Source organism: Podarcis bocagei, assembly GCF_964188305.1.
Source record: "Podarcis bocagei genome assembly, chromosome: 9".
Taxonomy (NCBI): Eukaryota; Metazoa; Chordata; class Lepidosauria; order Squamata; family Lacertidae; genus Podarcis; species Podarcis bocagei.
The window spans coordinates 11,505,748-11,533,495 of record NC_138134.1 but is presented as its reverse complement, the minus strand read 5'-3'; the positions used below and the strand labels follow the sequence as shown (position 1 = coordinate 11,533,495).

Genomic DNA, 27,748 nt, shown 5'->3' with positions numbered 1-27,748 from the left:
CACTTCGTGGATTTTAAATGAAAAGTGGTGTGAAATTATTTTTGAACAAACAAGACAAACCACGGATGATGCCGTTTTTATCATGAAGTAGAAGTAACGACTCTCTGGCCTTGTTTTCAAAATCTTTCTTTTATTGATTCTTCCTTCTTAAACAAAGCGAATAACTTGGTCACCACAGCAGCAGCAGCATAATCCTGACTTTCGCTGCTTCCTCTGTGGTTTGTGCAATTCATGCTGGGAACTACAGAGATGTTCGATGTCTGCTAGGGCAACGATAGGAATGAAAGGTTGAGCAGACATGTTATAAGGCTGGTTGACTTGAGGAAGTTTCTGCACCCCCAGTAAACTTTGCAACTGCCTTATCTCTTTTTTGTGGGGAAAGGTGGAGTTATCCTGTCAGAATCACTGCCACACAACAAGAGGCTGAGGGACAGGGCAAGCACAGATTGCTATAAGAGTGCTTATATCCCTTGTTCAATAGTTCCTTATCTCTCCAGTAGTCCCTTCACAGCTGGCTAACCATTTCCACAGATCTGTGCCTTTGTCCCTGATATCTTTTCCCTTCTATACGTCTCCCGACTTTGAGGATCAAAACTGATAATTGGTGGCATAATCCATCTATTTATTTATCTAACACTGTTCATATACATGGCATGTTATAGATTAACGAAAGAAGGCAGCGTCTTCTTCCAGAGAAGCTTTTGTTCTTAATGTTTGGACAGTAGGAGAAGCAGCAAAAAGAGGGAAAGGAGTGACGAGGATAACAGAGGAACGAGTACACGTTTTTGCACATATTCAGGCTTCATATTAGGTGGGGGGGTGAGGGTTAAGGGCTTGAGCCTAAGGATTCATGGCAAACAAGGGTTTTGAAGATAGCCGCTTATATACCCTCCCACATTTATCTGATGAAAATAGGGACATCCTATCCTAGGACTTGCCGATCAGAAGGTCGGCGGTTCGAATCCGCGCGACGGGGTGAGCTCCCATTGCTCGGTCCCTGCTCCTGCCACCTAGCAGTTTGAAAGCATGTCAGGTGCAAGTAGATAAATAGGTACTGCTCCGGTGGGAAGGTAAACGGCGTTTCCGTGCGCTGCTCTGATTTGCCAGAAGCGGCTTAGTCATGCTGGCCACATGACCCGGAAGCTGTACGCCGGCTCCCTCGGCCAATAAAGTGAGACGAGCACCGCAACCCCAGAGTTGGTCACAACTGGACCTAATGGTCAGGGGTCCCTTTACCTTTACCTTTTAAGCTCCATTGAATACAGTGGGATTTACTTCTGAGTAGACAAGTTTCAGGCTCCATTTACAATAAATGAATCAACACTCCCCATGCTTCTTAAGAAATGGCTGGCTGCCGAAGCTTTGGAATTAAATAATTTAGAGTGGATTGGTGACCTTTTCCTTCAAAATTACAGGAACGGCTTTGTATGCCAGCATCACCATTTTCTTAGTTTGGTGCAGGTATTTTATTTTCAGGATAAACAGGACTCCGTTTATGCAGCTACACATACCCACACCTCACTTTTAATTTTTCTCCAAGAAGTGAAGGGGAGGAAAAGAGAAAATTGGGACATTCCGGGATCAAATCAGAACCTGGGACGGCTTCTGTACAGTGGTACCTCGTGTTAAGAACTTAATTCGTTTTGGAGTTCTGTTCTTAACCTGAAACTGTTCTTAACCTGAGGTACCACTTTAGCTAATGGGGCCTCCCGCTGCCGCTGCCCTGCCGCTGCACGATTTCTGTTCTCCCCCTGAAGCAAAGTTCTTAACCCGAGGTACTATTTATGGGTTAGCGGAGTCTGTAACCTGAAGCGTCTGTAACCTGAAGGGTCTGTAACCCGAGGTACCACTGTAATTCCAAAACTGTCCTTGGAAAATTGAGATACTAGGAAGGTATGCACTTTCTTTTCTTTTAGACATCTGCCAGCATAGGTTAATCTCCCTTACTGGTGAGGCTTCATGTGGACATGCTGGAATCATGCGCGTACAAAAACAGATACCCATGGTATATGCTTTGTCCCTGGCTAGATGTAGTAAATAAAAGTGGAAGTAAAATAGATTAGGAGGACAGATGTTCTTCTTACAACCCATATGCCCTGTACACAATAGTAATAAAGAAATATATTCACTGTTGTTCTCACTGGTGCTAAATTTCCTCCAGTGGGGCAATGCGCTCTAATAATAAAAACACATTTTCTTAAGCAAGGGAGCCTAAGATTTACATTGGCAGTAAGTCACTACTTCCAAATGCCATCAGGCGGAATGTCAAAGATAACTGGGAGTCTCCCTAGGATGGCTGACTCTGCACGTAAACTGTAGCCAGGTGGAACCTATGTGCTATTCATCTTCATTTTCTATTTCTGTTGAAGCATTTGTATTAATGGCAATGTGATCTTTTATTTCAAGGACTTGTTTTATATAAGCAGAGTGCAGAGAAACTTTACTGAATTTTTAGTTATTTCTTCGGTGAAATAGCAAGCGCTCTATATACAGTTCCTTGCTATTATTGCATCATTATTTCTTCAGTCTCCATGCCAGGGTGTGTCTTTTTATTTTGATACCATCCTCTTTGTTCTAGGATCATACTTCACAAGCGGGGGGACAACTCAAAGCTTATCAACACATGCATGTTCAACACATGGTGACATTCGTGTATGAATGAGAATATAGCCATGCAGAAGAATGGAATCGGAAACTGGGAATAAAGTGATTGAAGTCTTGGGATAGTGCAGTGGTATGCAGGTGGTGCTGTGGGTTAAACCACAGAGCCTAGGACTTACTGATCAGAAGGTCGGTGGTTCGGATCCCCACAACGGGGTGAGCTCCCGTTGCTCGGTCCCTGCTCCTGCCAACCTAGCAGTTCGAAAGCACGTCAAAGTGCAAGTAGATAAATAGGTACCGCTCCGGTGGGAAGGTAAACGGTGTTTCTGTGCACAGCTCTGGTTCACCAGAAGCGGCTTAGTCATGCTGGCCACATGACCCGGAAGCTGTACGCCGGCTCCCTCGGCCAATAAAGTGAGATGAGCGCCGCAACCCCAGAGTCATCTGCGACTGGACCTAATGGTCAGGGGTCCCTTTACCTTTATATACAGGGCTGCCGGTCACCTTCTTGCGAGGTGGGGCTTCCTGTATCAAAGTAAGACAGCAGGGATAGAGCTGGGCTAGAACATTTCTCTCTGATGTGTTAGCTTTTTTCTTGCAATGAGTTTTCATGGGTCACCTTTCCAAAATGACATATGCCACTTGCTGTCTGAAGTAGTGTGGTTTACTCCAGGGGTCAGCAAACTTTTTCAGCAGGGGGCCGGTCCACTGTCCCTCAGACCTTGGGGGGGGGGCGGACTATATTTTGAAAAAATAAATAAATAAACGAATTCCTATGCCCCACAAATAACCCAGAGATGCATTTTAAATAAAAGGACACATTCTACTCATGTAAAAACACGCTGATTCCCGCAGGCCGGATTTAGAAGGCGATTGGGCCAGATTGCAGCCCCCGGGCCTTAGTTTGCCTTCCCATGGTTTACTTAAGGTAAAGGTAAAGGTACCCTTGACCATTAGGTTCAGTCGCAGGCGACTCTGGGGTTGCGGCGCTCATCTTGCTTTACAGGCTGAGGGAGCCGGCGTTTGTCCACAGACAGTATTTCCGGGTCATGTGGCCAGCATGACTAAATTGCTTCTGGCGTACCAGAGCAGCGCACGGAAACGCTGTTTACCTTCCCTCCAGAGCGGTACCTATTTATCTACTTGCACTTTGACATGCTTTCGAACTGCTAGGTTGGCAGGAGCTGGGACCGAGCAACGGGAGCTCACCCCGTGGTGGGGATTCGAACCGCCAACCTTCTGATCAGCAAGCCCTAGGCTCTGTGGTTTAGATCACAGCGCCACCCGCGTCCCATATGGTTTACTTAATCACCTTGAAATTCTGTTGCCTCATTCTGGTAGGAACACAAGAAGAGCCTTCCGGATCAGACCTGTGGCCCACCTAGTTAATCACCCTGCTCTCCACAGTGACTGACCAGATGCCTGCGGAGACCTGAAAGCAGGACTTTCCTTTCATGAATTTTCCACCTGTTATGGAAAAAATCTAGGTGCGAGGCTGCTCAGTCACCCAGCTCATCGGGCAGAGCCCGCAGGTCCCTGCGGAATAAAGGAAGGATTCCAGCCAACCGGAGCAAATAGCTGTAGACCAAAGTTTATTGCGCAATAGGTTCGAAGAGCAAATTTGAACCCCGAGGATGGTGTGATAAAGACTTTTAAAACTTTCCCACCATATCCCAGAATACAGTTCGTACAGCATCATTGATACATCATTGCTACATCACTGACATGTCACAAAAGGGGAGGGGTTAACCTTGGCAAACATGTCCAGACAAGTCCTTGGTACAAGATTAGCATATGCAGACATGGCAGGGCACCACCCAAAAGTACAATAGAAGTTCCTTTGCATGTCTGGAGCCTGAGGCGAGTCAGGTGATGAGATTTGGCTTCCCTTAGCTAACAATGAGGCCAGCAATTGTCACCTCTGGGAACTTCCTGGAGTCCCTTTTCAAGGGGAAAATAGCTTTGGAATGGAGGAAACTGGGAAAGGAGATGATTTTATATTATTTTTAAAGCTAGGTGACTTCCCTGAGCTGTCAAGTTGAAAGGATATATTCAGGCATAATATTTGTAATATTTAACTTTAAAGATGTGCCCCCCCATAATTTCCGCAACACACCAAATGGTACTTGGAAGCATCGCCACCTCCAGCTGTGGAGGCTGAACATAGCCATTGTAGCTGGTAGTCATTGATAGCCTGATCCTCTGTGAATTTGTCTAATCCTTCTTTACCCTCATCCAAGTTGATGGCCATCACTCCCTCTTGTAGGATATGGTATAACTATGTGCTGAAGGAAGAATCAGTTTCTTTTATTTGCCCTGAATCTCCCAACATTCAAGTTTCATTGAGTGCCCATGAGTTTCAGTGTTAAGAGAGCAGGAGAAAAAACTTTTCTCTATTATTTTTCCATCTTCGCCGCATTAAGCAGTTGGTCCCTTACCTTTCCCGCCCCGCCCTGGCTACAATGATCCATGCGACGGTCACCTCCAGGCTTGACTACTGTAACTCACTCTACGCAGGGCTGCCCTTGAAGCTGTCTCAGAAACTCCAGTGGGTGCAGAATGCTGCAGCGAGGCTCCTCACGGGGTCTCTGCCATGGGAGCAGATTCACCCAGTGCTTTACCAGTTGCACTGGCTCCCAGTGGAGTACAGGGTCAGATTTAAGGTGCTGGTTTTGACCTTTAAAGCCCTTTGTGGCTTAGGCTCTCGTATTTATGGGACCGCCTCTCCTCGTATACCCCACAGAGGACCTTAAATTCCATGAATAATCATAGTTTAGAGGTCCTGGGCCCTAAGGAAATCAGATTATCCTCCACCAGGGCCAGGGCCTTCTCAGTGATGGCTCCGACCTGGTGGAATGCTCTGTCCCATGAGACCAGGGCCCTGCAGGATTCAGCTTCTTTCCGCAGGGCCTGTAAGACAGAGCTATTCTGCCTGGCTTTCAATCTGAATTTAGCCTAATATTTTATTCCCCTTCTTTTCCTCCCCCTCCCCTTTTTATGAAGATTACCTGCTCTGGATCCCACAGCTAATTCTCCCCTGGTCTCCCCGCTGGCCCAAATAGGACTAATTTAGCCAGCTAGTCCTGGTGATCATCTAATGTTTATTGGATGGATTTCCCCCTAAATTGATTTTTGAATTCTGAATTTATTGTTATTCCCGTTTTATACTGTATTTTATGCTATTTTTTTGTTGCATCAATTAAGTGTTTTAAATTTGTTGTTAGCCACCCTGAGCCCGGTTTTCTGAACCGGGAAGGGCGGGGTATAAATAAAAAAATATTTTTATTATCTGATTTCTCCATGCAGTGCATAATTTTACAAACTTCTATCATATTGCCACTTACTTGCCTTTTCTCTAAACCAAGAAGTCCCAGATGCCACAACCTTTCCTGATAGGGGACTTGCTCCTTGCCACAGATGGGAATTCCAAATCGGTTCATCGAATGACAGTGCTTTTTAATGGAATTTAGTGGTGACTATTTTGCAATTTCAGAAGTCCTGGGGAGAGCTCCCACGTAGAGCTCCCAGTTCTCACAAATGAGAGAAGGCTGTTGGGCTACAAACCTTACAGCTGCCCTGCATGGTCCCATTGTGACAGGCTGGGGAATGCTGTTATCTCTGAACTGGAAATGGCAAGGTAAAAAAGGGGAGTACTTGGAATATGGAACTTTACTTCCTTCTATTTCACTCTAGATTTGCCTTTATGAAACAGCGGGCCAACATACCATATGAAGTAGCATATAAAGTCTTCTTCCTTTATTAACCACCGTATTTTACTAACCACCGTATTTTTTGCTCCATAAGGCGCACCTGACCATAAGGCGCACCTCGTTTTTAGAGGAGGAAAATAAGAAAAAAAATATTCTGAACGAAACAGTGGATGTATGCTTTTTGTGGTGCATGCTGTGGCCACAGACATGTGATCTGATGGTGAATTTGGGGTGACCCAATGCAAAAATCCTGAGGATCCATGTGAATCTGTGCTTTGTAATTACATTTTTGCACCATTGCAGCCCCAGGAAACAGTGGATGTGTGATTTTTTTGGTGCAGGCTGTAGCCATGGACATGCTATGTGAACTGATGGTCAATTTGGGGTGACCCAATGTAAAAATTCTGAGGATCCATGGGCTTTTACCTCCCCACTCCCAGGCAGCCTCCGCTAGCGTCTCTTGTCTCTCTTCCAATCCCACTGATCAGCTGTTTCCTTTCAACACTCCCTTCCCTCTTGTTTGCCTTAGTGTCTTAGCTGGAGCAGTTTTTTGCTCCTCCTTTTCTTCTAATTTCTCTCCTTATTGCTTTAGTCTTCCTGTTTCTCCCCTTTGCAAGTTTGTTGTCTTTATCTCCCCCCTCCCAGGCAGCCTCCTTCATCTCTAGCGGCCCTTATCTCTCTCCCTGATCGGCAAATGATCAGCGGCTTTGTTTCAACACTCCCTTCCTCTTGATCTGCTTTTCGCCCCTGGGCAATTCAGCTCCAGGGACCACACATTCGCTCCATAAGACGCACAGACATTTCCCCTTACTTTTTAGGAAGAAAAAAGTGTGTCTTATGGAGCGAAAAATACGGTGCCTTGGGTCACTCCTTTCCAGAGCATGCTGATGGACGTGGCTCCATTGCCATGTGCTAGTCTCAGGAATCAAACGCAAGGCAACTCCAGTTAAATTCCAGGAAGTCCAGGTGTATTACAGGTGAGCAGTACAAGCCACAAGCTCTGGCACCTTACTCTGTGTGTCACTGAGACAACTTGTAGGATAATTGGACTAATCTCTGCTGCAATGTCCATCTTGCAGATTGTCAGACTGAATACTGTAGCCTCAAAGAGTCAGGAGACCTAAGACGCCAATAAGGTTCCATTTGGCCTTCTATAAATGCTGACTCTGGACTGGCACTTGAGCACAAGACAAATAGAATAGTCGGGCAGGGAGGCAGGTGGATGGATGGAGTTTGAAGAAGGAAGGAGGATTAAAGAGCCAGACAAACAAACCAGCCAGGAGGGCTAAATAGCAGCCCCAGCATTTGAGAAACACAATTCCTACAGAAAGCCCGACTGTATTTGCCAAGAGGCTTGTTAAAAAGCCAGAGCGACCAATCACGCTGCAACTTGTGGTGGCAGTGGTAAGAAATCTCATTAGCTTGTTGTTGTTTAATTGTTTAGTCGTGCCTGACTCTTCGTGACCCCATGGACCAGAGCACGCCAGGCACTCCTGTCTTCCACTGCCTCCCGCAGTTTGGTCAAACTCATGTTCGTAGCTTCGAGAACACTGTCCAACCATCGCGTCCTCTGTCGTCCCCTTCTCCTTGTGCCCTCCATCTTTCCCAACATCAGGGTCTTTTCCAGGGAGTCTTCTCTTCTCATGAGGTGGCCAAAGTATTGGAGCCTCAATTTCAGGATCTGTCCTTCCAGTGAGCACTCAGGGCTGATTTCCTTAAGAATGGATAGGTTTGATCTTCTTGCAGTCCATGGGACTCTCAAGAGTCTCCTCCAGCACCATAATTCAAAAGCATCAATTCTTCAGCGATCAGCCTTCTTTATGGTCCAGCTTTCACTTCCATACATCACTACTGGGAAAACCATAGCTTTTACTATACAGACCTTTGTTGGCAAGGTGATGTCTCTACTTTTTAAGATGCTGTGTAGGTTTATCATTGCTTTTCTCCCAAGAATCTCATTAGCTATGTAGTGCCAAAAAAGGCCAAACTGACTTGATCGTGATAAAACCTAAGCTACCGCGTTCCGTTATGGAAGCTGTAAACTCCAAAGGTGAAAGCACAGCTCTTGTTACATGATTATGTACATGTTTATATGTTCATTCCTGACCTGGAGAAGTTTATGATAAAAATAAAATGACCCACAAAAGGTAGGCGACGATTTGTTAATTTATCCACTAATTTAATCAGTCATATGAGAAAATTTGCTGAAGTTTTCGTCTCTATTGATCTTAATTGCTAAATTAAAAATTAGCCTTTCAGAAGACAGGGGAAGAATGACACATTGGATGCAATGAAAAATGTGAAGAGATCTATACCTGCAATAACTCTCCATGGGTTTGGTATTCTACAAGGTGTATCCCATTCATCCAACCCATCTGCACTGAATTTATCACCAGCAGAGCAGCTGGGAAATGGAGGTCAAACTTCATTTTGGTCTGCAACTTTTTAAAAGCAACCTGCAAAAGGTAGCTGACAGGTTGTTATTTTTATGCATTGGGAAACAGAAAAGATAAGGTGCAATCCTCAATATGTTCATTGCCCCACACCTGTTGCTGTGGGTCTGACATGAGTACTCTGCTTTGGTTGTATTTAGGTTTTTAGAAGGCTCATTAAAGCTAAAAACAAGATAGATTTCCTTCAGATGGGCAGCTTCAGTTCAGCACGGTCTGCTGAGAATCTTCTTTCAGCATCTGAAGTTCCCAATTTATCACTAACTATTCATTTCTTTTGGAAAGGGGGGAAAAAGGCCCACCTGCAAACATGACATTTTTGACATGCTCTTTCTTTTGATTTCAGTTCAACTCATCTTGAAAGTCATCTGTTAATGGGGATTAATGATTCTTCAGGAATTTTGATAGTTCAACAACTTTGGGGAGATAGGAAGAAATCCTATCACTAAACGAGAGCAAACCCCTATGTGATTGTGTAAATCCCGAAACATGCAGGAGATAGAATTCAAATATCCAAACAAATGTTCTTCTAACACTCAGTGTATTATGAAATGCAAGATCAAATAGAAACAGAGAAGGATTAGTCTAGGATTAAGAATCCTTTAAACATATGAAATGCATAACCTTCAGCATGTCCGCTCCTTTCACTGTTTGTAATTTTAGTCCCATCACTTCTGGTAGCACATTGATAACTGCTGCATTGCGGCCTTCTTCACGTTTGGTCTTTTACGATTCAGTGCTACTTTTGGTTTGGTTCGTGAAGATTGCTGTGAGACCTTATCTTGTCTAATTGTTATTACTGCCATCTGCATTACAGTATAATTACTTTTCAAGAAGAGCATCTCTCTCCAGCTAACATTTAAAATACTTCCTAAGCCACTAAATTGCAAACTTACAGCACAAGTCAAAGCCTAAGCTTATAAATATGAGCTAATATTGTAGCCTATATTTCTTATATTTAACCCCCCCTAAAAGTATTAAGGGAAGATTCATATTTCAGTCTTTCCCTCGCTCCCTTCAGTGGACCAGTCTGGTATAGACATAGGCCCCATGAATGCTCTCCAGGGCAAATTCCCCCTCACTTCTGTTGTCAGCTGCAACAACTTCATTTAACACTTTGCTTGCAGATATACCAATATCAGAATTCCCATCTTTAGCATCAGTTGCAAACCAACTTAAAACCCGGATAAGATAGGAACAAAAAGGTATTTGACTGGTGCTGATCAGACAACGAAGTAGTTGCGTGTCGAGGTCCCCGGGTCCACCCCAATAACACACATCACACAGAATTTTTGTTTAAGGTTTTTGGCATAATTTTGGCCACAACTTTATTAAAATACAAATTTGTGAGTGGTTGCTTAGGCATTGGTTGCGACTATCTGCCCCCACCATGGGGGACAGACTGACATTCCGCACAATGCGAAAGTCAGAATGGGGGAATACACTTGGGGGTTACGCGGAGCAGGGAATCTGACCTCACCCCAAATGCAACCAGGAGCTCATTGCTATGGCCCGAGCCCCCTTGACAGAGTGGACAAGCAATAGTTAGCCCCCAATTCCTTTAACGGAATCCCTTGCAGCAGCAGCATTAGAGGGGCAGGCACAGCCAATACATGCCCCTCAACCAACCAAACCATAAACCAATGCCTAACCGCAACCTTACAAGTTGTGACAATTTGCTACGCAGTAGGCAAAAACCAAATGGCCCCAGCCAATCAGCCAGATGGACAAAATTCCTACCAGGCCCCCGCTCCAAAGCAGACGACCCCATGACAGGCATAGCAAGGTCAAAGCGAACAACCCTATTCTAGGGAGGGAGGGACGGGCAATCCGCTGCACGGGCGAAATGAGGAAGCCCTAGCCTCGTGCAAGGAGTTTTAGCATTTCTGGCTGTCAATCAATAAATGGCAACATTAATTTCTTCCCAACAACAAGGGAAGCCCCAATCGCATCAGTGGCCAACGATCAGTTAGCCCGCCCCGAACTTTGGAGTGTCCTGGCGGCCCCCACCACAACACGTGCTCTCCATGAAGGAGAACACGCTTTGGCAGGCAGTTTCTCTGGGGAGAGCATCCTGTAACACATAAGCGCAGATACAGAAAGCAGTCCTTCTGCTACTCACCAGGGGGGTTTGAAAGTAAATTCAAGCATTTTGAACTGGGCCTAGGACCTTGGGAATTTGTAATGCAGGTGGTATAGAAAACAGATCGTATAAATCTTTTGCCTTTTACTTAACAACTTTCCGATTTGTTCTTGATTCTCTTCTGTTAACGTATTCTGATCAAATGGCTAAATAGACACACCAGGTTTCTTTGAAGCTATGTTATGCTAAAGAGAGGTGTGAAGAAACAATATTCAACTCAATGGCAAGCTGGCATGAAGAATAAGTAAAAAAGAAAAGAAAAAGATAAATATTGACGCAACCTTGTGGACATAGTCAGTTAACTAAGCTTAGAAGACTTTGAAAAAAATATTTTAGAATATCTAGGTATCTAATGTTCTGTTTTGAAGACACAGAATGCCCTTAGGGTCATACTCAAGTGCGATAATATCTTTAAGCTTTCCAGTAATTATGTATCACAAATTAGAGCTGTTCTAGTTATTCTCTAGTTACATATGTATGATTTTGAGGGGCAGAGGGATCAAGATGTTCTTGTCAAATCCTATATTACCTTAAAGAGTAAAATAACAGAGAGAAGGATGTTAAAAAGGCACCCAGAAAATGCAGATGACAGGGAGGGAAAATGGAAAGCAACAGAGGGGAAGTACCATGGATAAAATGATAAGGCAATGTAGTAAAGCATGACAAAACTATGATGGTTTGCATAAGTAATGAGAATAGGATTTGTGGTTTATAAATTGCTGTTAAAATTCCCATTTGCATGTTTATCAGAAATCTCATTTGCTTAAATAAAGCTAGCTTATATAAGCATGCATTTTAATCTATGTACATCACTTATTTAGCATAGATGTATGATCATAGTTGTACTGATTCAAGATACTACTGCGCCGTAAAGCCAGTTAGAGGATGCTGTGCATTTCACAGGGCCAGTGCTACCAGTAGGCAGAATGAGATAGCAGCTTCAAGCAGCTGGTTTTGAATGTCACGAAAGGGCAGTAAATATTTATTCATTTATAATTGTATTTTTACTATCTGGGAGGGGTGGAGCTCCTGTGGAACTTTTTACTGGCCTATGCAAGTTGACTTGGCGTGTGTGATTTCCTGTTTTGTTCCAGGCAACAAAACAGGTTAGGCCATTCATTACACTTCTTTTAGAAGACTTATCTAGTACAGTGGTACCTCGGGTTAAGTACTTAATGCGTTCCAGTGGTCCGTACTTAACCTGAAGCAAAGTTCTTAGCCCGAGATACTATTTCTGGGTTAGCGGAGTCTGTAACCTGAAGCGTATGTAACCCGAGGTACCACTGTATGGAGGACTGGGCCAAAACTAGCAAAACAAATTTCAGCAGAGATAAATGCAAAAGGGTGCGTTGAGATAAGAATAATAAGATGCACAGATACAGGATGGCTGGCACCTAGCTTGACAGTACTACATGTCAAAAGAGTCTAGGGGCTTCAGCAGACAACAAGCTAAACAGAAGTCAGCACTGTGATGCAATGGCTAAAAAGACTGTTTCGATTCTAGGTTGCATTGACCACCTAGTGTCTAGATCACAAGAAGTAATGGCGCCTCTCTGTAATTTAAAAAGGTAACACAGTATTAATCTTCAAATATTTTAAAGGCTGTTACATAGATGATGGAGCAATGTGGTGCATTTCATTATGTTTTTTAATAAATGCTTTTTATTGAGTTTTCAAAAAACACAAACAAAATAAATACTCAAATATTCCACAATCAGATGTCTGCTTATTTTCTAAACGCTCTATCACATGTGGACTTCCCTCCCTCCCTTCAACAGGTTTTCTCTTTTCCCGCAGATTCTTAATTACATTCTATCCACATCACAAAATTGATTTTAATCCTACTACAGTCTTTAAACAGCCCAGTTGCTACTTATATATTCAACAAATTTTCTCCACTCCTTTTTGAACTTTGTTTCCTCTTGGTTCCAGATCCTATGTGTTAGTTTTGCTAATTCTACATATTCAACCATTTTTGTCTGCCACTCCACTAATGTTGGTATTTCCTGAGTTTTCCATTTTTGGGCTACTAAGATTCTGGTGGCAGTCGTAGCATACATAAATAACCTCTGGTCTGTTTTTCTTATTTCGTCTCCTATCAATCCCAGCAAAAAGGCTTCCGGTTTTTTTGGGAAGGTATATTTAAACAATTTTTTCAATTTGTTATAAATCATATCCCTTTCCCCCCCATTTTTTCACATGTCCACCACATGTGAAAAAGCTCTCCGTCTTTCGTTTTGCATTACCAACAAACTTTACTTCTCACTCTGTACATTTTTGCTAGTTTGACAGGTGTAATATACCAGCGGTACATCATTTTCAATGTAGTGTATTTCAGATGTTGTTGGACAAAGAGGGTGTCATGTTACTGCCCTTGCTCTTGAGGGTGGGACCGGAACCAACAGCTTCGAATTGCAAGAAGAGGGATTTAGACAAAAGATCAGGAAGAACATTTTATTGGTGTGTGTGGGAAGAGCCCTAGCTCAGTGGCAGAGAATATGCCTTCCATGTAGAAGGTCCTAACTTCAATCTAGGTAGGGCTAGGCAGCAGCGTAGCGTGGGTTGTCAGCACCCGGGGCAAGGCAAGTAATTTGCGCCCCCTAACCTGCCGCCGCTGCCAGCTTCTTCTTGCTGCTGCCTGGTCTGGTCTGGTGTGGTTCCCTCCCGTGCTCAGCGCTGCGCTGGGCGGCCGCTGCACTGTCCCTCCCCCAGATAGTCCCTCGCTCTCTCTCCGCACCGCACGCCTGGCACCCACCCCCTCCACAGTGGGCGGCGACCCAGCGGCTCGGATTGGATTCGCACAGCCAGCACTGCAGTGAGAGAGAGTGAGTGAGCCAGGTAGGGGCAGAGAGCTGCGAGTGCGAGCGCGCCCCCCCCCCCAGATGTTGCGCCCGGTGCGCCCGGCCCCCCCTGCACCCCCCACGCTACGCCACTGGGGCTAGGAATGCCTTCCTGTCTGAAACCCTGGATAGGCAATAGTGAGCTTCCTAGCCTAGGTACTGTACATAGCATCAACCAGAACAGAAGCATGTTGGATTTTAAGTGAAATAGATTAGTGGCTTTGCTTTAGTGGTGATTAGCCATAACGAAAGGTGAACATCAGTAAGCAAATTAGCACATAGGCATATTGATGGCTGCCTTAAACGTTAGGTCATGTGGCACAGTCAGACATAAAGGTTTGAATGTGACTCAGTCTAAGTTTTGCTCAACCTCTCCTTGATGAGTTTTCTTTATATGTACAGAGAAATTTAATAGGGGAGTAGGGTGGAGTTGCTCTCATACAATTTATCTCCCATTGCAGATCTGTGGTGGCACAGATGGTACCCTTTGCCAAGCTGAAATCTGGATTTGCTCTTCTGTTATGGTTTTGGGGTATGATGTTCCTAAGATAAAAAAAAGCAATAGCCTTTAGTGATTTCTGTTATAAACACACTTTTCTAAATATGTGGGAGCACATTTGCATGATAGAAACTAGCCAAATGTGCTTGAATTTCTATCTCTGCAGGAAACACCTATTGCATTTTCAAATTAACCATCACTGCAATTAATCTAAACAATCGCTCCTACACATTGGTACTATTGAAAGTCATATTTCTAATTTACATGTCCAAATTAGTTTCAACTTACTTATATTGAAGGAAAATAGATTTCTTTTTTCATATAATTAATGTAGTCTGCAAATGTACTGTGGATTAAATTTATCATTGTAAGGATCTTAAGATTCTAATATTTTTGCAGAGGCATAAAAAAGAGTACCTATAATTATTTCATTATGTATGTATAAAAATAGGATGCAGGGAAGAGTGCATGCTTTCCTTCACTGATTACTCTTAATGTCTCCCAAATTTCCTGATTTACAGTATTCTCCAAGGATGCAGGTTTTTCTAATTGAAGTGCAGCAATTTGCATATTTTTAGACCTTGTGAAACAGTTAATTGATATATCATACTTATACAGTACTTAATATATTTTATGCATTTTCAGTAGGGGAGATGACTTCTATAAGGCTATCACATTTTGTAAATAATCTTAAATTTACAAATTCGTGATTTCTCTCCCCCCCCCCCCGTTTGTCCTGTCCTCTTAGAATGAAGTAAAAATGCGATGAGGAAGCAATTGGTACAGCACAAAAATTTAATCCTATCGGTACCTTGACTTGTTCTGTGCTGGCGGCAGTCCTCAATTATGCAGAGGTGGTCAAGCTGTTCTAGCGATCAGGGTGTCTTGCACTATTCCTGCACCAAATTCCAGCTCTTTTTCTGTTGCAGACATACCCTTTACCATGCTGATGCCCCCATCAGTGTGTATGTCAGTTCTTCAAGTATATATACACCTTCCTAGCTTGTCCTAGCCATCTCCTTTCCTTGGATAATAGTCTGGCAGAAGAATATAGGGAGGCAGCAGAACTCCCCACAGAATGCCACAAAGCACTGATATGCTGTGGGCATATTGATAGGTTGTGGCCAACATGTTGAAGATTATCAACTGTTCTTAACTTGAAGCACCCCTTTAGCTAATGTGGCCTCCTGCTGCCGCTGCGCCGCCGGAGCACGATTTCTGTTCTCATCCTGAAGCAAAGTTCTTAACCCGAGGTACTATTTCTGGGTTAGCGGAGTCTGTAACCTGAAGCGTATGTAACCTGAAACATATGTAACCCAAAGTACCACTGTATTTTTTGTGTGTATGTGTGTGCGCAGCACACTTTTGTCTGCCTTGCCTGTTCCCTTCCTGCGTCTGATCAGATGGCAGTGCACTCCCAGTTCTGCAATGTCGGCCTTATCGAGAAGAGAGCACTACCAGTCCAGTCATCTAGACACATCACCACTATAGCCAGGCATTTGAAGGAAGGATTGCAGAACAGGAGAGGCCCAGGGCCTTTTCAGTACTGGCCCCGACTTGGTGGAACGCTCTGTCCCAAGAGACTAGGGCCCTGTGGGACTTGACATCTTTTCTCAGGGCCTGCAAGACAGAGCTGTTCCGCCTGGGCTTTGGTTTGGACTCAGTCTGACCCTTTTGTTTCCCTCCCCTTATGGTCTTGATTTATTGGCTACTTTTAAAATGAGGCTTCATTTTAAACTGCATTTTAACCTGTATTTTAAATTCCCCCCCATTATGTTTTTACTGTGATTTTATTGGTGTTAGCCGCTCTGAGCCAGGCTCTGGCCGGGGAGGGTGGGGTATAAATAAATATTATTATTATTATTATTATTATTATTATTATTATTATTATTATTATTATTATTATTATTATTATTCAGCCCTGGTTCTATTGACCAACTAAATTTTCTTTCCTCCTCCTCCTCCTCCTCCTCCTCCTCCTCCTCCTCCTCCTTCTTCTTCTTCTTCTTCTTCTTCTTCTTCTTCTTCTTCTTCTTCTTCTTCTGCTGTTTAGTCGTGTCTGACTCTTCATGACCCCATGGACCACAGCACGCCAGGCACTCCTGTCTTCCACTGCCTCCCGCAGTTTGGTCAAACTCATGCTGGTAGCTTCGCAAACACTGTCCAACCATCTTGTCCTCTGTCGTCTCCTTCTCCTTGTGCCCTCCATCTTTCCCAACATCAGGGTCTTTTCCAGGGAGTCTTCTCTTCTCATGAGGTGGCCAAAGTATTGGAGCCTCAGCTTCACAATCTGTCCTTCCAGTGAGCACTCAGGGCTGATTTCCTTCAGAATGGATCGGTTTGATCTTCTTGCAGTCTCAAGAGTCTCCTCCAGCACCATAATTCAAAAACATCAATTCTTCGGCGATCAGCCTTCTTTACAGTCCAGCTTTCACTTCCATACATCATTACTGGGAAAACCATAGCTTTTACTATACGGACCTTTGTTGGCAAGGTGGTGTCTCTACTTTTTAAGATGCTGTCTAGGTTTGTTATTCTTTCCTTACCTGCATACAATTCCTTGTTGCCAAGCCACTGATCTTAAAAACCCAACAACACTCTTTCAAAATTCCCTGCCATTTTAGAGCACTCAGTATAAAGAATGCAGGATGTATTTCATAGAATCACATTCACACAGAGCAGCAAGCAGTTATCAATGTCATGGATGCTTTAGCTGAGATCCCTGCATTGCAGGGGGTTGGACAAGATGGCGCTTGGGTCCTTTCCAGCTTGTAAGATTCTATGATTCTATGAAATGGTGGTTAAGCACTGCCTGAAGGCCTGTAAAAATGGCTGGTGTGGGTCACTCTGGCAAGATCAACCTGGATAAATGAATGTAAGCACCAATAAAGGTGTAGCTGGAAGATAGATAACCCAGGTGAAATAATGGAAACTTGAGTGATGCCCTATTTTGAGTCTCTAAAGTTGAGGAATAATCATCCAGTTTAGTACAGTGGTACCTCGGGTTACATATGCTTCAGGTTACATACGCTTCAGGTTACAGACTCTGCTAACCCAGAAATAGTATCTCGGGCTAAGAACTTTGCTTCAGGATGAGAACAGAAATTGTGCTCCGGCGGCGCAGCGGCAGCAGGAGGCCCCATTAGCTAAAGTGGTGCTTCAGGTTAAGAACAGTTTCTGGTTAAGTACAGACCTCCAGAACGAATTAAGTACAGTGGTGCCTCGCAAGACGAAATTAATTCGTTCTGCGAGTTTTTTCGTCTTGCGAATTTTTCATCTTGCGAAGCATGGTTTTAACGGTATTAACGGTTTTAAGAAAAAGGAAACAAACTTGCAAGACGTTTTCGTCTTGCAAAGCAAGCCCATAGGGAAATTCGTCTTGCGAAGCAACTCAAAAAACGAAAAACTCTTTCGTCTTGCGAGTTTTTCGTCTTGCGAGGCATTCGTCTTGCGAGGTACCACTGTACTTAACCTGAGGTACCACTGTAAGTATATGCTGGAAGCTGACCAGAGTGTGGCTGGGGCGACCCTTTCTGATGGGTTGGGTACAAATAATAAAATTATTATTATTATTATTATTATTATTATTATTATTATTATTATTATTAGTGCCACTTGAAAATCCTGAGAAGCTCCTATGCCAGATTTAGGGTGGTGTGGGTGGTCCCCCCGCCAAGCCAAGAGCGTGCAGAACGGAAGGTGAGAGGGAGGAAGGCATGAACATAATAAATATTGAGAGGGGGTGCCAAATGTTGTCCTCTTTCTGGGTGCCATATTATTACCAAAGTTCTCCCCTGCCGATACAGTAATGCTAGCCTAGTGGTAGAGTACAGTGGTACCTCGGGTCACATACGCTTCAGGTTACAGACGCTTCAGGTTACAGACTCCGCTAACCCAGAAATAGTACCTCGGGTTAAGAACTTTGCTTCAGGATGAGAACAGAAATCGTGCTCCGGCAGCGCGGCAGCAGCGGGAGGCCCCATTAGCTAAAATGGTGCTTCAGGTTAAGAACAGTTTCAGGTTAAGAACGGACCTCCAGAATGAATTAAGTTCTTAACCCGAGGTACCACTGTCCTGGGTCCAGTATCAGGTTCACAGACGCAACACAAGAATTCACTTAATCCCTTAGTTCTGGTATTGGATCTGACAATGGGGTGGGGCAGCTAGGACTTGCCACAGAGATGATTTAGCATCATTCATCTGGTTCTAGTGTAAAGCACTGTGATATATCTGCTTTTAGAAGCAAATAAAACAGGGAGCTATGGCTCTGCCCAGCTTTCCAGGAAGCTTCAGCCATTGCAATATAAGGTATGCCTTGCTCCATGACAGCTAAAATGACTGCACATACGTTTTGATTCGGAGGATTCTGACTGAAAGTTTAGATGCATTGTTTGAATAAATGACAGAAAAGCTGGGAGCAGACAGGCTAAGAATAACGATGCATGAGAATGCTGAACCAATTCTCCAGGGCAGGACTGGCTGAAGACATTGAGCCGTTTGAGGTGAAGCTGACCGATTGAATTTTACTTCAGCTCTGGTGACAGGACAGAGTATTTCACACCCAAGGGCAGCAGGCTAGCATGGAAGGCACATGGCAAACATGTGGCGCAAGCAGCTCTCTCTCCCAACACCTTGCAATTCCACGCCCAGCATCTTCTGCCCGATGTGCCCACTTCATTCTGCCTAATTAAGGGCTGCCAACTTGGCACTTGCAGATGCCATGGTGCCCGTGAAGGCTTTTACTGGTGCCGCAAACTCTGAGCTTTCGTTTTCTTTCTATACTGAGTCAGAGGGATGACATACTGCCCTGGTTTGCATGTCAGGCTAAGCCAAACCATTGTTTTGTTTGAATGTGCAAGCATGCAGATTCCTGGAGAAGAACTCACACCTACTTTGTCCCTACTTGGTTCTTTTTACTGCTGTGCCATGCTGTTCTATGTCAAAGTTTGGCTTATCATGACATCTAAACCCAGGTTCATGGCTTGGCTCTCTCCCAGCTAGCATGAGCTGTAAAGTAAAGGTAAAGGGACCCCTGACCATTAGGTCCAGTTGTGGCCAACTCTGGGGTTGCGGCGCTCATCTCGCTTTATTGGCCGAGGGAGCCAGCGTACAGCTTCCGGGTCTTGTGGCCAGCAGGACTAGGCCGCTTCTGGCGAACCAGAGCAGCGCACAGAAATGCCGTTTACCTTCCCGCCGGAGTGGTACCTATTTATCTAATTGCACTTTGATGTGCTTTCGAACTGCTAGGTTGGCAGGAGCAGGGACCGAGCAATGGGAGCTGTAACACTTCATAAATTTCTCCTTACAAAACTTCTTGTAGTCCTACTAGCGTAATTTGTTGATTACAATTGCCGTTCAGATAGTTCATATGCTTCTTCCAATCTTCTGTAAATCTCTGGTCTTGCAGGTTTTGAATCCTTCCTGTCATTTTGCCCAATTCTGCATAGTCCATTAATTTCGTCTGCCATTCTTCTTTCGTCGGAATTTCTTCTTGCTTCCATTTCTGGGCTAACAATACTCTTGCCTGCTGATTCCTTATATATTGGTCTGATCACTGATATCTTTGTTTTTGTTTTTGTTTTAATAATTTTTTTTATTGGTTTTTCACCATTTATATAAAGACAAACAATACACAATACAAACATACACACACATAAACAAACATGTATAATTTCAAATCCTTTTTTCTTAAACCTTACTTCGCCGACTTCCCCATACCTCCCCTTTCTGCGTCCCAATTCCCAAATTTGTTTCAGCAAATCCTCCCCCTTGATTTTATCTAATTTTCCCTTGTTCTTTTCTTTTACTTAATCTTTTACAGTTGTAGTCCCCTGTTTTCTATAACCTCAACATTTTAGCACTCAATAATTTTACAGTATTTCTTAAGATAAATTTTAAATTTCTTCCAATCTTCTTCCACCGTCTCTTTCCCCTGATCACGGATTCTGCCGGTCATTTCAGCCAGTCCCATATAGTCTATCACCTTCATCTGCCATTCTTCCAGAGTGGGTAGATCCTGTGTCTTCCAATACTTTGCGATGAGTATTCTTGCTGCTGTAGTAGCATACATAAAAAAAGTCCTGTCTTTCTTTGATACCAATTGGCCGACAATGCCCAGGAGAAAGGCTTCTGGTTTCTTAGGAAGATCACTGATATCTTTGGGGGAGTCTTTGTTAGTAGCTCCACATGGCTCAGATGTACAACTCATAAATGCTAGGAGAAGGAGAAGGAGAAGGAGAAGGAGAAGGAGAAGGAGAAGGAGAAGGAGAAGGAGAAGGAGAGTTTGGATTTAATATCCTGCTTTATCACTACCCTAGGGAGTCTCAAAGCGGCTAACATTCTCCTTTCCCTTCCTCCCCCACAACAAACACTCTGTGAGGTGAGTGAGGCTGAGAGACTTCAGAGAAGTGCGACTAGCCCAAGGTCACCCAGCAGCTGCATGTGGAGGAGCGCGGAAGCGAACCCGGTTCACCAGATTACGAGACTACCGCTCCTAACCACTACACCACACTGGCTCAGAAGCCCTGCATTCCGTGTAGTGGGCCCAAGCTTGTGTAACTCCCTCCCAACGAGATTAGGAAGGCAGCCTCCTTTCTGAACTTCCAGCTCTTGACGAAAATGTTATTGTTCCTTCAGGCATTCTAATGATGCAGCTTTATTGTTTAATTTTGGGTGGACTGTTTTTATGTACGTCATTTAGAAATACTAACGACTGAGCAGTATATAAACACAACAAACAAACAAACAAACAAATGTCATTTTAATTGTTTGAGCTCCTCCTGCTTTCATGCTCTTGTTGCACATTGTCCAAGGTAAACAATGTTGCACATTGTCCAAGATCATTTATAAATACTGAACATGAATAATTTCTCTTTGGAGCACCTTTGGAACTGAATGATGTTCAGGTGGGTTATCTTGTACCCACATCTCAGTGAAGAAAGCCTTATTGTCAGCTGGTGTTCGGAAGTGTTTTTTTGAGAAATTTATTCTTCCATTCATTTTTGAAGCTTCTGCCTCTTATGATGAAGGGGGGGGGCAATCAATTATAAGTTGTAAATGTAGATATTAGGTTACCTGATTGCCTTTTAAAAATAAAACAAAAGAATTATAAATGCCAAGTGAGTCAATTTTAAGATGAGTCCTATATTGCCTGAGCTTTTAGAACGACCCATCTTACTTCATGTGGGATAACCAGCTTCATCTAACTAACATGCTTAAGTCTAATTAATGCATAAAGGGGTTCCATAGAGTAAGCTGTCTTGCCAGGCTTAGCGATGTCCCTTCCCTTCACCTTGGGAGGAAAGTAATCAGGCCTACTGTATTGTTGTACCTCAGTCTACCTGAGAAGAGGTTCTGAGCTGGTTGCTTCAGCTCTGACCACATGACTCTAACAAGCCTCTCTAACAAGTTATTGTACCAAGAATTTAGCAACTTTCACCACTGTAACTAAGCCAAGTTTTACTGCCTGTGCAGCTTTTTCTGACTGCTGTATGGAAAAGCACATGAATCTGACCTTTGGAGAGTTAGTAAGTAAACTATTTTAAACTTACCAAACTTTTGGTCTTTTACTATGCTAGGGGAAGGGGGAAACTTTGGAACTCACAATGACATTTTAAAGATCTAACAGCCTATATGTCCACATTTTACTTTGCTACTTTGTGATTTTAAATCTCCACTGGGATTCTCTCACCAAATTGTACTTGCCCCAAGCCTGAATCATGGCACCCCAGAATTCTTCTTTTATATACCTATATTTTTTTTTATTGCACCAACACTTCAGCTTTCAGATTTGTTCCTGTTATTAGACATCTGTTTCATACCTGGTTTACTTTCCATCATACAGGTTAGGAAGTCCACCTGGCTTTCTTAGCCTGGGAATTTCCCCAGTCTCCGTTACAGAGACGTACGTGTGTGTGTGTGTATATCTATGTGTGTGTGTGTGTGCATATATGTGTGTTTCAGCAAAGGAGTAAAAGACTATACCAATTATCTCACACCCTGCAGCTGTGCCAGCAGCCATCTCAAGAGAATAGTCGTCTGTTAGGGGTTAACTTGAAATCCTGATATTGAAGGATTTGGAATATCTTGGTGTAAAGCAGGGTAATCACAATACTGTAATTTGAAGCTTGATCATATGTAGAGAACTAAGATACTTTTTCCTAATCAGTTCTTACTGACTTGATGTGAAGGAAATGTTTATTGCGGGGAGAAGAATAGCCACGAAAACAAGAAAATGAATTTTTTTTAAACTGTAATATGTAGATCAGAGTCTTGAAATGGATTTCTCCCAATCTTTTTTTAAATACCAACCACTAACACTACATTTCATTGGTATCTAATAGACATTAGTTTTGTAATTTGCTTTGAGATGGGCCATTCACTAATCATTAAAATATATAGTTAACTATAAAACTGGATATTGAAAGGGATTAGACAAAATCATTAGATTTGTAGTCCTCGGAAGTTTTTATCTGAGATCATCAGGGGTTGCAAAGGCCTGCTTGCAATGTCCAAGCGTCATTGCTCTGGAACCAGTAGAAATTTGTGACTCTCAGGGTTAAAAAATTAAACTTCTGCAAGGTTTGAAGAACATGAGTGGCGAAAGCTTTCATTTCCTATCTCCTTCAAACAAATACTGAGATCCCCAAATCCTTAACTAAGCAAAACTCCTGCTGGCAAGACTCTGAGTTTAGTCACTCCAAGTAAGGCTGAAGAAGATGCATATTTATCTTCAAACACACAAAGGTTTATATAATCTGCTAAGATTCTGAATTCTGGATTACAGCTAAATCTACATTCCTGCTCATCTACAAATATGTGCACAACCACAATGGCTTTCTGGACAAACATGTTTCTTGCATATCCATGAAATATATGCCAAAATAGCCATCAGGTTATCAAAGAACTAAAAGAATGTGTACAGACTCTCCAAGTGCCCCTATTTTCCAGGTATAGTTCCAAATATACAGAAGCCATCCCGGTTTCTGATTTTATTCCAGAATGTCCTACTTTTCCTTTGTTGTTGTTTAGTCGTTTAGTCGTGTCCAACTCTTCGTGACCCCATGGACCAGAGCACGCCAGGCACTTCTGTCTTCCACTGCCTCCCGCAGTTTGGTCAAACTCATGCTGGTAGCTTCGAGAACACTATCCAACCATCTCGTCCTCTGTCGTCCCCTTCTCCTTGTGCCCTCCATCTTTCCCAACATCAGGGTCTTTCCCAGGGAGTCTTCTCTTCTCATGAGGTGGCCAAAGTACTGGAGCCTCAGCTTCACGATCTGTCCTTCCAGTGAGCACTCAGGGCTGATTTCCTTCAGAATGGATAGGTTTGATCTTCTAGCAGTCCATGGGACTCTCAAGAGTCTCCTCCAACACCGTAATTCAAAAGCATCAATTCTTCGGCGATCAGCCTTCTCTATGGTCCAGCTTCCACTTCCATACATCACTTCCACTTTTCCTTAGGACATCCCTATTTTCATCAGAGAAATATTGGAAGGTATGTAATCACACGTGCTGTACAACCTTCGCCTGGGTCTTATCATTTGCCTGTTCCAGAGGCATAAACACATTCCCTATTGTAGGAAAGAGAGCCAAGAGTCCAGCTGAACCTCAAAAACTAACAGATTTGGTGAAAGGCAATAGTGTAACTGGCAGAGGAGCTCATCATGACCACCTAAAGATAGCCTAAATATGCAGGCAGTTATGTTGGTCCACTACAGTGGTACCTCAGGTTACATACGCTTCAGGTTACAGACTCCGCTAACCCAGAAATAGTGCTTCAGGTTAAGAACTTTGCTTCAGGATGAGAACAGAAATCGTGCTCTGGCGGCGCAGCAGCAGCAGGAGGCCCCATTAGCTAAAGTGGTGCTTCAGGTTAAGAAGAGTTTCAGGTTAAGTACAGACCTCCGGAACGAATTAAGTACTTAACCTGAGGCACCACTGTATTTATATCTGTCTACACACGTGGACCTCTTCAAGAGCATAGCAACTTGTTAGGATCAGCAGACAGTCACAGAATAGTGAGCTGGCAAAGGATGGTATGCACATTAGTCTTCTTTGTTGCCTGTTACATACCAGAGCCTTATTAAAGACACAAAAAACCCAATTGTGACCTAATCCTCAGCCGTCGAAATGGGCTCCTAGTCACACTTCTCTGAAGTCTCTCAGCCTCACTCACCTCGCAGAGTGTTTGTTGTGGGGGAGGAAGGGAAAGGAGAATGTTGGCCGCTTTGAGACTCCTTAAAGGGAGTGAAAGGCAGGATATCAAGTCCAAACTCCTCCTCCTCGTCTTCTCCCTCTCTGAGCATATTTTGTAGTGCTGCCAAGAGCGGGGGCGATCTCAAAGTAAAATTGTCCAGTTTGTGCTTCTCTCCTGTATTGTGGGGCAGGCTGGAGATCGTGCTGGATGAGTAGCTTTTATAGGTTATGTTTCAACTTATTAATTGAGGACATCTCAAACTTTATTGAAAAATGAACTCAATAAACATATCGATCTTACAGAGGATTGCATTTATAGATAAATGTGCATTGTAACTGACAAAAACTAATCAACTGAGTCAATTTAGTGTTTTGCCAGCCTGTTTGCCTGCATACTAAGGGGAATAATATTTATAGTGTACCGCTTGGAGGTATAACACTAAAGGGGCAGACCAGATTAAGTGCAGTCAGGGAGAAGGGAGGCAACTTCCAGCATCCCCACCCCAGCCACAGGCAACTATTTCTGTGCACAGTAACAGCTGTGTGAACGAATACCTCTGCATTTTATTCCAAGTGAAAGTAAGTCTCATTGATTTCAGTGGGTCTCATGGCCACGTAAAGTGCTTTCAGATTGAGGGTGATAGATTGAGGATGCTGGAATTTCACGGGCTTGCTTCTTTTGAAGATACACAGCTAATGGTTCATATTGCACACTCTCTGTAGCTCTGCTATGCTGAGTCTAGCTCACGTCCTAGATCTTTGCAGAAGTGGAGCTGTTTCTTATTAAACTGACACATTTTGTTCTTTGTTACCAGCATATATTGCTTCTTGTGAGGAGCGGTCTTCTACATATTTTACATGTGTTAATTTTTTCCCCTTTTAAAATAACCTGCTATGACTTTTTGATGCAGAGTTACATTATTACAAAAAGTTAAGAATAGTGTACATTTCTAGCTCAAGCGTAGCTAACGCCACAATCCTTTTGGTGTCTACTCAGAAGTAAACCCCATTGTGTTGAGTGAGATAGGTAAGTGTGTACAGTCGTACCCTGGATCCCGAACACCTTAGTACTTGGACGTTTTGGCTCCTGAATGCCACAAATCCAGAAGTGAGTGTTCCCATTTGCAAACGTTCTTTGGAACCCGAACATCCGGGTATATTCTTAATTGCCTGCATAAGCCTGGCAGAATAGAGAAGTTTTCAGCAGGTATTTAAAAGTTGAAGCAGAAGGCACCTGCTAAATCTCTGTTGGTGGAATAGTCCAGGTTCCAACATTTCATACTCAAGTTCAAATCTGCTAATGCCAGTTCAGTTGATATACCTTTGTCCTAATTTTTGCTTTTTTCTTTTTTGCAGCCTCTTTCCAGTGCTGACCTCCCGATGAAGGAATGCAACATTCTTTTCAACAGTGCACAGGTAAGAAAAAACACACCTTTAAATTGTTGAATAATTTGTGGACACAATACAGATAGAACACTAGGGATGTGGAAAAACTTGGTTAAAGAATTTGAGCTGTACCTGTTGTGTTTGTGTGTGTTTGGTAATAAGATGCATAAGCAGCCTTCTGTTGGCAGATTGTAGGAAGCACTCCCACAGACTTTGCCCCTAAGTACACTTCAGAGACTACAGCACTGGTCTGACCAAGGAGTCTCTAGGGACCCAGAGATGTTTGCTATGGAAACAAGTGCTCTGCTCACTACTGGTGTGGCTATAACTATGCTTGTTTGTTCCAAGGTCTAGTTTGGTGGTACTGGCTTGGAGTGAAGCTGAATAATGTCTCAGTAAGGAAGGCAAGGGTCTTCTCTATCAGAGATCCTTCAGAGTAGTGGGTCAGATTGTAGGAGAAATCGTATGACAGACTTTGAGGGTTTTTTATGAGTTGAACTTCTGCTTCTCTGTTTGTTCCACCTGTAGCTTCTCTGCACTTTTGCTTCTGGAGCCCACTCTTGTAAGGGTGTGTGGAACCTCATGTAGATATTCAATCTGTTGGCCACTTTCCCAGTGTGAGAACTTCTAAAAGGAAACATTTGCAAAATCCTTAAAAGACATAAAATGTCGTCCGTCCCCCCCTTGGGACTCCCCAAATAGGTGGTTGTTTTTGTTTTTTAATTACTCATGTATCCAATAAATTTCTATACTGCCCTTTGTAAATAACTCCAGGGCAGTTTTAAGTAGAGATGTCAGACTTCCAGCGTGCTGCCATCTGCCTTATTGCAGGGCAGATTCGAGGGTAAACCATACGTGGAACGAGTCTGCAACTCGATGGAGGTAGAAACTGTCTCTCATGCCTTGTTACGCTGCTGTTTCTACAGGGATAGGCACTCAGTACTTATTACCCCTGCCATGCAAAAATCTCCAAATGAATCCGAACTTCAGTGTCTAAAATCCCTGGTAGAGGACAAGGATCCTGAGATCACGTTAAGGGTAGCCAAATTCTGTGAGATTGCTATAAAACTTAGGGAACAAGCTGTGCTATCATAATGATTAAGGCCTTAAATGATAATTTCAGGTTATATGTTAGCGATTAAGTTTGAACTTATATATTTTTTAACTGTTGCTATATCTGCATTGTTCCTGTTATACCTAACTGCAAATTCAGATGTATCTCTATCATGTTTTATGACTTTCTTGATATTGTATGTGGGCTGGAACTGGTCTGTGACTGAAATAATAATAAAATTCAAAAGATGTCAGACTTTTAGGGTTATTCCAAGGGCCACCACACTTAATATATTTGGGGTGGACATTTAAGATGTGTTAAATGTACATAAGGAATGGAATGTGTGAATGTTGACAAAGTTGTGTGCAGGTGGTATCTGATTAACTACAGTGTATTTTCAGTGACAAATCCAGATTTGTGTGTGTGTAATGTGTGAAATGGCCTTCACTATGTTTGATCAAAGGCACTGAAATCAAAATACTTCGCCAACTGGATGAATTTGTGTAGAGCAGAATGTAAAAGGCCCATGGTATTGTTGATCCTTCTTGTGTGCTGTGTTTATTGCATATAATCTTGGGTGCCAACCCAGGTTTCCAACTGAGTGTACACGCAAACGCTCAGTAGGTCATTGATCTTTGAGCACAGCAACGAACAGCTGATGGGAAGCATTTGTGCTGTGTCTGTGTTTATTTGTTTGAATGCATTGACTTCAGTTTCCGAAGATGCTTTACAGGTTCTATCAGAAGTATTGCAATATTTAGTGCATGCCTCAGCCTCTGTTCCTTATAGCACTAAGTTGCTTACTTTTTTAAAAATATATATTTATTAGCATTTTCAATAATGAAACAAAAACAAAAATAAACAACCACAA

At 43.1% G+C, this 27,748-nt stretch overlaps 1 protein-coding gene and 1 long non-coding RNA gene across 4 annotated transcripts in view; one reads left to right on the top strand and one right to left on the bottom strand.

The window, feature by feature from the left end:
* PPARGC1A (PPARG coactivator 1 alpha) overlaps nucleotides 1-27,748 on the top strand; it is a 673,798-nt gene that overhangs the window by 196,805 nt on the left and 449,245 nt on the right. For all 3 annotated transcript variants that reach the window (XR_014011494.1, XM_081207651.1, XM_081207654.1), the window contains exon 2: nucleotides 25,794-25,853. Coding sequence is in view for 2 of the 3 variants with exons in the window: in XM_081207651.1 (XP_081063777.1) it covers nucleotides 25,794-25,853 (60 nt within the window). In the remaining variant the exon portion in view is untranslated. The remainder of the gene's footprint in view (nucleotides 1-25,793; nucleotides 25,854-27,748) is intronic.
* The window catches only part of LOC308594654, a 515,175-nt gene that overhangs the window by 348,384 nt on the left and 139,043 nt on the right, over nucleotides 1-27,748 (bottom strand). The gene's annotated exons all lie outside the window — the stretch shown is intronic.